Genomic DNA, 12087 nt, shown 5'->3' with positions numbered 1-12087 from the left:
ATTTGCTGTATATAGTATATAATCTATAACACAAATAAAAGCTTTGTGCAATGGCTGTTAAGTCTGATTCAGAGCACAATCTTCTGACCCACTCCTTTAAAAGAAAGGAAATGGCAAGTTAAGGGAAGAGGTTCCAGCATTTCTTGCCACCGGCAGGTTGCCTTGATCCAGACCTTCAAATGCAATCACTGACATCTTCAACAGACTGCACATTTAAGAGACTGAACCAGTTCAAATGCAGCAGGTAGCCCAAATAGTACCTTTATTTCTTTGCAATATGGCCCTTCTCCGTACTTCCCAACCTATTAGCTGGGATCTCCTACCTGAATTTCTGATAGGACTGTGAAAGATATTCATTAATGATGCTTAGGTGAGCATTGTCTCCCATGAACATCTTATTGGATGCAGCATGCTGTAACATCTTTGCAATGGAACCAAGGTTTCTGCGCTGGTCTGTAGTCAGCTGACCTCCAGCAGAAAGGTCAATGATGTCAAATGCATCTGGAGCAACAATAGCTGGATTCATGTAGCGATAATAGAGTAAGTTGCCAATGATCTGGAAAGAGTTGAGCAGAGAAGCATGTCAAGAGGCAGTGACACAGGCTTCGACTGGGCTTTATATACTCTATTCTGACTAGGCTTTGACAAATTTTTTTTATTTGCATCAGACACCCAGACTCCAGTTCAGGATTGGAGCCCTACTGTATTGGGTGCTATACATACATACTCTAGCAGATAGCCCCTGCCCCCAAAGAATTTACAGATTATATAGGAACAAGATGCAATAGGGTGTTAATCATGATGGAAGAGGGAAGGGGAAAATAAGGGTACTAGCAACAGCAAGTCAAGGTTGCAGATATTCTTAACTAAGTATCATTTGTAGGCTATAATTTTTAAAAAAATTTATAAATAAGATATATGAATAAGAACTATTAATGAGTTATTAACAGGCTGCTTACATAGTAATTATTGATGCAGTGTTGTTGTAGCCATGTCCCAGGATATTAGAGAGACAAGATGGGTGAGGTAATATCTTTTATTGGACCAACTTTCTGTTCCAAAGCTTGCCTCCCTCACTAACAGAAGTTGGTTCAATAAAAGATATTCCTCACCCACCCTGTCCCTCTACATAGTGATTAGGAAGTTTACCATGGGTATGAAAACAGAGATGACACTTAAAGGATCTGAAGGAGGATAGAGTAGTGAGTGTGTAAACTGATTTGAGGAAGGTGTTCCATGCAAAAAGGGCAGCATGGAAGAAGAGATGAAGGTAATTGTAAGAGAAGTGAGCAAAAAAAGTGTCTGCCATCATTGGCAGAACAAAAGAATGGTGAGATGGGACAAGTAGGGGGAGTAAAATTGAGGAGAACCTTGAAGGCAAGGACCAAAGTTTGCGTTTAATGTGGTGGAGACAGAAAGTCAGTGGACGGATTTGACGAGTAGTAATACTGGTGGAAAACAGATATTAATTTTCACACCCCCCCCTTCAGAATAATTCCTGAAGAAATCAACTGAAATTTCCCATAGAGATCTCAAGATAACAGTGATTTAGGAAAACCGAGAAACCATTTCAACTCAGATGCCAGAAAAGTGAGAAAAGCAGATACTAGAAGGACTACTTGGTGAACAGATTTGTACTATACAATACCATGTTAAATGTAAACAGCTAAAACCCTCGGAGAATGAAGACAACTATTAATAAATATGTTGTCCATGTACTTACAGGCCTCCTTCTATCTTCATGTGACATTTAGCCAAAGATATTCCAGGGAAAGGAAGTTAAGACCCAACTAGCTATCCTGGAACCGTATTCTCACAGTGTGTTCTGTGGCTTTCTGGTGAGCCACGGATCTTTTCTGGTTGTTGCGGAGTGTTGTCATACAACATCATCTCCTGATTTCTAAGTGCTTCGATGTACGGAAGAGCCTAGACGCCTGAACAAACCGCTGAAATCAGGGAGTAACTAGCTTAACACTTATACAATAGAAGAGGAGGCGATAGGAACCACTTTCAGGGGTCAGACACAGCAGTGGAACTTTTTAAAAATAAAGTACTTCCTTGGTATTATTATTTTTCCATGTAAGCAACTGCTATAGTTACACAGCGCTGCTGTGTGAACATTAAAGATAATGAGGGTTCTAAAACTGGGAATGGGAAATGTGTCTGAGAGACACCCTCTCTACTAATATGTGACCAAACTAAGAAAAATATGGAGAACTGTGTTATATGGGGCCACTTCTGTTCTTAAACATCTATTAATCATATGTGAACATTAAGTCTACCACTGTCTGTAGCTTTGACTTTGCCATCTTTACAACTATATTGTTTCTACAGAGAGCAGGTTTACAGGAAAGCCTAGGGAAAGTTGCAGTTTTCTCTCTAAATTTACAGTTGGAAAAAAAGTTAATTCACCTGCACAGAAAGTCTAGAATCGATGCTTCAGTGTGGGAAAGCACAGAACTAGAAGAGAGAAGAAAACAGCATTCAAATTTTTTTTTATAAAGTAGGAGCAGAGCAGTTTAAAGAGACATTATCAGGTATGCTATGCTCTAAACCTAGGGTTTGTTAATTAAAAAGAGGTTCATGGAAATACAAATGTTTTCATTATTATTATTTTTTAATTTCAGTGAAAGTTTTGGAATTTTAAATGTGTCTAAGTCAAGCACTGCCATATTTCAATACTGAATGAAAACCAGAAAGAAAGTGATACTAATTAGACAGCGACAGCAGAAAGGTGTAAATATACAGTAGAAATGGTGAAAAGTGATTTAGTATATCCTGCTGTTGAAATACTGTGGGGTGCTATTACTAACACAGGTAAGGATATGGGAGTTTTTAATATATATTTTTAACCTGATATTGTCTCTTTAAGAAAGGAAGACCTCGCTGCAATTGCTTCAGCAAAAACAAAGATTCACTTGCTGGCAAAAACTGTACAGCAAGTCAAGGAAACTTGAAGGATCAAATGCCCAAAGGAAATTAAAAACAAGGCAGAAGCGACAGGATCCCTCCTTCTAAGCCCTGTACCATATACAACAACATTCACACACAACACAAAATACAGCTGGAATAGTCTATGTCCTTAAAGAGAAAGCACTAAAATCTAAAAGATCATGTACATATTCCAGGGAGCAGGATGAAACATAGATCTGTCTCTGCAATAGCCAGGTTGGCTCCGAGTCTGATTTGCAATCATACACACTACTCTTTGCCAAAAGGAGGGCAAAGGTATTCAGCTCCTTACCTTCAGCAACTCATCCTCACCAGCATCAGGAAATTTCTCATGTAGTGAATCTTTCAGAACCTTGGCAATGAAGCGCATGCCATAACTATGAAAGAAACAAGAGAGCAAGCAAGACCTCTGTGAGCATGAAATCAAAAATAGTTTTCAGAAAGCAAAGGTGCAGCTCATTGTACTTACGGGATTTTATCCACTGAGCTGATGATGGCTGACAGGAACTTGTCTGTCACTGTCCGCATGTTTTTGATGGATGCATCTAGGCGTGTCCTCACCTCTTCATGAGCCAGAGCTTGCTCAGGTGTAACATCATATGGCAACTTACTGTTAGACAAAACCCACAAGTGAATGAGGCCTAAGCATTCCTTTCAGCAAGGGGGCTGGCTGTCCTCTTTCCAACTACCAGCTTGAACTGAAAACTGCCATTTAGCCCTAATTTGCTTGGCTGGTAAGAAAATATGGTTACTTATCTCAAAGAGTACTAGTTATTGCGGGGTGTTTTGTCCACACAGATTCAACTCTTGAGTGCATGTCTCCCAGGAGCAAGATATTGACGTCTTTTTAATAGCAGCGTCTGTTGGGGCCATGCCTGCGCCCTTGGAGCCCTTGTGAGCTCTGTAATTGAGGGTATCAGGGGTGGGGTGACCGTAAGCACCTCCCACTTTCTTCATCAATAAGATTCCCAAGTGTCAAGACTTCAATTAGCAAGGGGCAGCAAGTTATATGGGCCTGTGGTGCCCGTGCTCCACCCGTGTTCGGGACGGGGATGGGTTTCTCCCCTGGCCCTGCGCGCCTCCCCCTGAGTGTCCCACGGCCCCGCCTGCATGCCTCCCCCAGAGCGTGCCTGCCTACGCCCTGGGCAGCTGCCCTGCTGCTCCTCGTTGGCCGCTGCTGGCTACAAAAGGGAGTGGTGCTAGCGGCACACTGAGGAGTTTGGGTGGAGATTCAGAGGACTGAGTGAGTGACTGTAGCAGCTCAGGGAGCCCCAGGTGGCTGCTCAGCCTGCTTTGGGCTTTTTCTTTCCCTTCCTCTCCTCTCCTTTTCTTTTGCTAGTTTCCCTTCTTTGTGACTGTACCCAGGGCACTACTCTGAACCCCTTCCCCTGCCCCACCCCCAGCTTCCTCCTCCCCATCTCCACTTTGCGGGGAGAAACTCGGGCTGTTTTCCTGTCTCCTCGCTGCAAAACAACTTCACCGCTTCTCCTCCTTCCCACTCCCACTGAGCCACTTTCTTTCTCTCCTGTCTCCCTGGGTGCAATGTAGCCTCCTGCTGCCCCATGGCCAGCTGGACTTCTCGCTGCACCTCCTGCACGTGAGCAGCTCCTTTCAGGGTTTCTCCCGGGGATGCAGCATGAAGTCTCTCTCCCCTCCTCCCCCTGTAATCTCTCTCTGGAGTTGAGGGTGGGGAAAAGTTTGTTGATTGTTGTTTTTCCCTCTAAACTCTTGGTGCTCTTGTTTTTGAATGAGGATTTCTTGCTCCGGGGAAGTGTAACCCCCTGGACCTAAGAGGGGCCCTAGGAGCACGTGCCATGAGAATGGTGCGGGGTGAGTGTGCTGTCAGAGGGAAGTGGGGGGCCCCTCCCCCAGAGCTCGCTGCTGCTGGTGGGAAGAAGGCTGGGGGTAGTCCTCCTTTCTGGCCCAGGCCTCAGGGCAGCCTGCCTGTACCCCAAACTTCCCATCTCCAGCCCCACCCCAGAACCCGCATCCCCAGCCAGAGCCCTCACCCCCCCGTACCCCAACCCTCTGCCCTAGCCCTGAGCCGCTCCCACACCCCAAATCCCTCATCCCCAGCCCCACCCCAAAGCCCCCACCCCCAGCCAGAGCCCTCATTCCCCGCCACATTGTACAATATAGGGAAACTGTTAAATGTTTACTGTTTCCAATCAATTTTTACATTATTTTACATAATAGGCAGGTGTGTGTGTGTGTGGGGGGGGGGGGGGGCAGCACCACCAAAAATTATACAAACCTGATGCCTCTGCAATTCACAGGGACAGAGAGAGGGTCATGGAATCTGTGTGGACATTATATCTTGAAGAACCAGTTACTGTTCAGTAACTGTACTTTCTTCCTCACATGATTGTCCACACAGATTCCACTCTTGGTGACTAGTAATAAGTATCCTTCCTTGGAGTTGGGTAAGAGGAATCTACTGAAATATCAACTGGAGGACTGCTCTACCAAAGCTTGCATGTGACCTAGAGGCCTGCAGCCAGGAATAGTGAGAAGTGAACATGTGGAATGAACTCCATGTTGCTGCCCTACAGAGTTTCCTGAAAGAGATACTGTTTAGAGGCGATGGAGGCTGCTTGAGGTCAATTTGGATCTAACGTGTTCAGGTGCATCCTTCTTCACAAGAACATATCAGCTACGTATGCAGTCCGAAACCTACTGGGACAGTCTCAGTGAGGATATCAGCTGTCCCCTTGACTATGCTGAGAATGCCATGAATAGTTTCACAGATTCTAATTGATCTGTTCCTATTCAGATAAAAAGACAATGCTCTAACCACATCTGGAGCATGGAGTCTCACTTCGGCTGGTGAAGAATAAAATTTAGGGAAGATAATCAGGAGGTGAATAGATTGATTGCGAAAATCCAAAACAACCTTATGTAGAGCTCTCCCAGCGACAAAATAAAACCACCCACAACAAGGGGTGGTATCTTTGTCACCAAGAGAGCATCTCTTGCTGACAAAGCACTGTCCACACTGATACTTTTCGTCATTAAAACTTTTGTTGTTCAGGGGTGTGTTTTTTTCACACCCCCAAGTGACAAAAGTTTTAACAACAAAAGTGCAGTGTACACATAGCCTATGAAAAGCCTTACTAAAATCAAGATATACCACATCTGCTGCTTCCCCCCTCACCCACAAGGCTTGTTACCCTGTTAAAGAAAGCTATTAGGTTGGTATGACAGGATTTGTTCTTGACAAATCCATGTTGACTGTTAATAATCACCTTGTTATCTTCTGGGTGTGTGCACACTGAATGCTTGATTATTTGCTCCATTATCTTTCCAGGTACTGAAGTTAAGCTGACTGGTCTGTAGTTCTCCGGGTTGTCCTTATTCGCCTTTTTTATAGATTGGCACTATATTTGCCCTCTTCCAGGGCTCTGAAATCTCTCCCATCTTCATAAGTTTTCAAAGGTAATTGCTAATGGCTCAGCTATCTCCTCAGTCAGCTCCTTGAGTATTCTAGGACGCATTTCATCAGGCTCTGCTGACTTGAAAACATCTAGTAATATCTAATGTCTACAATGCCACTTAACAGTGTGGCAACTTTATCGCTTAGGGGTGTGAAAAAAACTCATGGAGGTGGGTTTTTTAGAGCGCTGGGGGAGCTCTCTCCCAGCACTCTGCTGCAACTACGTTGCCAGTGTAGACTAGCCCTATGTAATTTTTAATTTGTTCTTCCCTATTTTAGCCTCCAGATGTAGAATGTTTTCTTGTTACTCTTTATGTCTCTAGCTAATTTAATCTCATTTTGTGCCTTGGCCTTTTTAATTTTGTCTCTACATGGTTGTGTTCTTTTTTTATGTTCATCCTTCATAATATGACCTAGTTTCCACCTTTTGGAGAACTCTTTTTTGAGTTTCTGGTCATTGAAGATCTTCAGGTTAAACCAGATGGTTTCTTGCCATACTTCCTATCTTCCTTATGCAGTGAGATAGTTTGCTCTTGTGCCCTTAATGTCTCTTTGAAAAACTGCCAACTCTCTTGAACTGTTTTCCCCCTTAGGTAAGATCCTATGGGAAGCAAGTTATCAACTCTCTGAGTTTCCTAATGTCTATCCTCTTAAAATCTATTATCATTTTCTGCCTCCTATCACTCCTTAGAATCATTAATGCTATCATTTCATGATCACTTTCACCGAAGCTGCCTTCCACTTTCAAATTCTCTAACAGTTTCTCCCTATTTGTCAAAATCAAACCTAGAATAGCCTCTCCCCTAGTTGCTTTCTCCACCTTTCAAAATAAAAAATCGTCTTCAATGCATTATAAGAATTTGTTAAATAATCTGTGCCCTGCTTTATTAGTTTGCCAACAGATGACTGGGTAGTTGAAGTCCACCGTCACCACCAAGTCCTCTGCTTTGGATGATTCTGTTAGTTGTTTAAATAAAGCCTCATTCACCTCTTCTACCTGGCTAGGTGATCTATAGTAGACCCCTACCATGATATCACTCTTGTTTTTTACCCCTTTTATCCTTACCCAGAGAGTTTCAACAAGTGCACTGCTGTGGTATTGTCTGGAGACCCTGAAGGAGCGGTAAGAATGCCCTTCATGCCAACTGAATAGCTTGGAGTTGCAGCACGTTGACACACACAGATATTTGAGAGCCAATCATTTCCTCCAAATCTGAAGTTGGTCCAGCTGTGCTCCCTACCAATGGGTGGAGGCGATCACGATCAGAATCTCTGAAGAGAGGGATTCACAGATTCATAATCATCTAGTCCCACCTCCTGTATAACATAGGCCAGGGACTTAGAAGAGGATCTGCCTCCTAGCAGGAGCGCGAGAGCTACATCTTCCCTGGTCCTTAGTATGGGTCTCCTTACAGCTTCTGTTCTGCTTGGAAGTGGAAGCTTCCAAGGAACAAGGCTTGCGAGTACTCCTTGAGCTTGGGGTAACATGATGGCTCACAGAGGCATTGTAGGAGTGCAACTGGCTGGGAAGAGGTGGTCTCTCAGAAAATGGGGTCAGTCAACCGATGCTTGCATTAAAGTCTCCAGCAGACATACCACTGCTGAATCATAGGAGGGGCAGATCTTGGAGCTTTGCCTTCAGCCATTTTGGCCACATGGACTAGGGTGTGTGTGTGTCTAGCTTTACACAGGGAGGCGATAGGGTACTGCGGGAGAGAAACTGTATCAATGCTTTGGTTCCACAGGGTACATCTATCTAAACTTTATTTATTCATTTATTTATCACCAACAGGTATGCTAACTAACAACTGTAGCTATGGAATTAGAACAACAATATCTAAGAAATCTTTTGCAGATTGAAGAGATGTGGATACTGCAGGATTCCATCTCAAGAGTGGTAAGAAGGAAGTGAGAGGCAGTTGAGGCTGTCCCAACCCCTTATATCCTCTGCTATGATAGTCAAGAGAGTTCCCAACGCACAGCCCCAGTGGACACAGCTATTCAAAAGAGTTTGATCTCATGTGCATAGGGCACATGTGCACACAGAGTGGAATATATGCTGTGACAGGGTCAGGCCAGATTGCTACAGGAGAGTGATAGAAGGCAGATATATTAGCCCGAAGTTAAGTAGGTCCCTTTTCCCTGGGCAAGGTAACAGGGAAGGTTCCAGAATAATCAGGAACTTTCTGGAAACAATTAAGGCAGACAGGCTGATTAGAACACCTGCAGCCAATCAAGAAGCTACTAGAATCAATTAAGACAGGCAGGCTAATCAGGGCACCTGGGTTTAAAAAGGAGCTCACTTCAGTTTGTGGTGCGTGTACAAGGAGCTGGGAGCAAGAGGCGCAAGAAACTGAGAGTGAGAAGGTGTACTACTGGAAAACTGAGAAGTACAAGCATTATCAGACATCAGGAGGAAGGTCCTGTGGTGAGAATAAAGAAGGTGTTGGGAGGAGGCCAGGGGAAAGTAGCCCAGGGAGTTATAGCTGTCACACAGCTGTTATAGGAGCCACTGAGACAGCTGCAATCCACAGAGCCCTGGGCCGGAACCCGGAGTAGAGGGCGGGCCCAAGTTCCCCAAATCCCTCCAACTCCCTACTTGATACTGAAGGAGTTGACCTGGACTGTGGGTTCCACCAGAGAGGAAGGTCTCTGGCCTGTTCCCCGATCCACTAGGTGAATCAGCAGAGACTGCAGGGATTCTTCTTCTTCCTTTTCCCCATGCTGGCCAGTGATGAGGCTAACTGAGGGAATGGCAGACTTGAGCCACGAAAGTGGCCAAACTGAGGGCTGCCGTGAACCTCTGAGGCGAGCAAATCTGCCAATAATCGCAGGACCCACCAAGACAGAGGAGGAACTTTGTCACAAGGCCGACAATAACTTTGGGTAGTGGTAGGACTGGGGATTTCTTGGTAGCTCCCTCTCTTCCCCCTTTCTTTGGGCATAATGAGAAAATAATGCAGCATCCTTTTGCAGAGTGTGCATGCAGACTGAGCAAGAAGAGGTGCTTTAGTCAATTCCACTTCAGAGCCCAGACAAGTGAGCAGAGTAGCTCATTTCAACAGCCAAACTGCTCAACGCTTGGCTACAAACTAGAAACCTGGGCTGTCCCTGGGGAACAGGTGTAATATGCTCTCTGTGGAAAACAATGCTAAGTAAGCAGGCATCTGTGTTTCACACATGCTGAAGTTTTTGCATAGTCTTCAGCTGAAGCTGGGATGATTAAGCTGACAACCCTTAGATGTTAGGGCCTGAGGGTACACTATAGGATTTTGTCAGTAGAAGGCCCTCAGCTCTGAAACTTAACCCCACCCTTAATCTTAACATAGCCAGTTTTGGCCACCAGAGCATGCTACAAGATCTCTCTCTTTGGACAGGGTAAGGATTTCTGAATGAGCAAACTCAGTTGAATTTTTGAACATTTGAATTTTTCAAAAAGAAAAGGAGTACTTGTGGCACCTTAGAGACTAACCAGTTAACTAACTAAACTGGTTAGTCTCTAAGGTGCCACAAGTACTCCTTTTCTTTTTGCGAATACAGACTAACACGGCTGTTACTCTGAAACCTTGAATTTTTCAGTATGTGTTTTTAAAAATCATTTCTATTTGAACCTATCTCAGGTTCTAGATGCATGCAGTGATATGCACTGAGAGAAATAAAACCAACAGGACTGCCTTAGAGTATCCAACATAAAGGGGTACCCAATTCTGTTTATGTATCTGGATGCTATTGTAATTAAAAATAAACAATAGTACTAATAAAGCGAATTGCAACTCTTTGCCATTTACAAAATATAGCAAGTTTTTCACTTGCTATAGGATGGTCACTCTTATGGAGATGCCAAACAGTGCCTGTGTAAGGCAGAAAAAATGAAGAGGACACTGACAAGTAAAAGCTCTTCCACTCCTTACCTAATATAAGTGGTCTAGAAATTAGCATTAAATGTGGCACCTGAAGCATCAAAGCTGACCCCCTTACTCAGAGAATCCTCAATATTCCAGGATAGGGAGGAGGAAGGATATCTGCTAAATTACTACAAAATTGCACACCACAGCATTTATTGTATGTATCTCACTTCAAATGCAGACTATGCAACCAAAACTGACAAGAAGCTGATTCCTGATAAGAGACGACGAAGAAAGTTATAGCTCAGAAAGTACCCCTTAGATGTCTGATTAACCCTTTAAAGCAGGTGATGCCAAGGTCTATTTCCCTTTCCTGTAGGAAAGGTGAGAGCCTTTCTTGACACCTTAGATAGGTAGCCTGTTAGGTCACATTCCATCATCAACTTTACATCTACCCAACAGGAATTGATTTGATGACTCAAACATTCTTTAAACCCAGTGGAAATTGGGAAGAGAAACTCAGTGAAGCCAGAGAGGCAAAAAGCAGATAATGTAAGGCAGCTGAGAGGTAAAAAAGCAAAGTAGTAAGTTTCCACACCTGGCCTCTCCAGTTTGCGACTCCATCTGGTTAACCCAAGATTTGTAAATGTCCACAGGATCAGTTTTGATGTTGAGTGATTTGTCATCCATGATTTCCTTCACAACAGGTGCCAGAATCTGCCTCATTGCATTCTGGCCACGGGCACCACGGTTGAAACTTACCACCATCTTAATAACAGTGGGGTTTCCAGTCACAATCTCATGTATCTGGTCTACTTTTGATCTGGAAGAGAATTAACATAAATTAAAAAAAACTAACTAGAAATAGTTTTACCAGTTATGCAACACACACATTTCGTGATGCATGCTTTTTAAGGCAGAATGTGTTAGTTTCATTTGTAAAGCTGGTGGATTTTTACAAAATTTCAATGAAACAAGTTACAACAAAGAGTGCATTAAGGAGACTCATGGTGCCTGGCTCAGGTGTACTAGGAGGCAGCGTGGGGAATAAAGTTTAGCATCTTCATCTAAGATATGTAGCATAGCCGGCTGGTGCCCAGAATACCATGGCTTAGAGCTGTTACAGCACATTTTGCACTTCATTTTTAAAAACACTTTAAAAACATTTTTGCAGGGAGAGAGAGAGAGAGAGAGAGAGAGAGAGAGAGAATGGGTGTGTTTTGGAGCAGGGCAGGGAAGATATGTACGGTATTCTTTCACTATAAAAGACAGTTCATCATAGAAGACTAGGAGAAAAACTACATTTAGTGATAGCATGACTCACTGAGAGCATGAAAACAACAAATTAACAGAAAAGTCTCCAGAGAGATACTTTATATTCTTTTTCAGTGATGAGGCCCCAGCTGTGCACTGGGAGGAATTGGACTATGATGTGACATGATCACAAAGAATGTGCTGAGCCTGTGTCCACAAACTGACCGCCTATAAGAATGTAAACTGCTACAGCATTATTGAGTGCCTGCATTCTCATTAGCTGTTGAAAATCCAGGATAAGCTGAGTTTGCACTTCAGTTTCTTGGACTTGTCTACATGGCAAGTTACCATGCAGCAAGCCAGAACGCGAATCTATAGTGCACCAGATTGCCATGCAGTAACATCCTGTGTGATCACTGCTACAGCATAGTAAAAGTCCTGCATTGTGGTTTAGTATACTGCTGCAAAGATAGTGTCCTCATAGCAATCTAATGCATGGCAAGTTGGTGCACTCTAGATTCACACTCTAGCTTGCTGTGCAGTAACTTGTCATATAGACAAACCCATAGTTCTCCTGGCTGCCCTTTTCCAAGCTCCTTATTG

General features: G+C 43.6%; 1 protein-coding gene across 1 annotated transcript in view; it reads right to left on the bottom strand.

Annotated features, from left to right (window-relative positions):
• IQGAP1 (IQ motif containing GTPase activating protein 1) overlaps positions 1–12087 on the bottom strand; it is a 183118-nt gene that overhangs the window by 43331 nt on the left and 127700 nt on the right. The window contains exons 26-29 of the mRNA XM_077829238.1: positions 10829–11053; positions 3422–3562; positions 3245–3329; positions 324–556 (exon numbers count right to left, since the gene is read on the bottom strand). Of these exons, the coding sequence (XP_077685364.1) occupies positions 324–556; positions 3245–3329; positions 3422–3562; positions 10829–11053 (684 nt within the window). The remainder of the gene's footprint in view (positions 1–323; positions 557–3244; positions 3330–3421; positions 3563–10828; positions 11054–12087) is intronic.

Source organism: Eretmochelys imbricata, chromosome 10 (assembly GCF_965152235.1).
Source record: "Eretmochelys imbricata isolate rEreImb1 chromosome 10, rEreImb1.hap1, whole genome shotgun sequence".
In the NCBI taxonomy this organism is placed as follows: Eukaryota; Metazoa; Chordata; order Testudines; family Cheloniidae; genus Eretmochelys; species Eretmochelys imbricata.
This window is presented reverse-complemented; position numbering and strand designations above follow the sequence as displayed.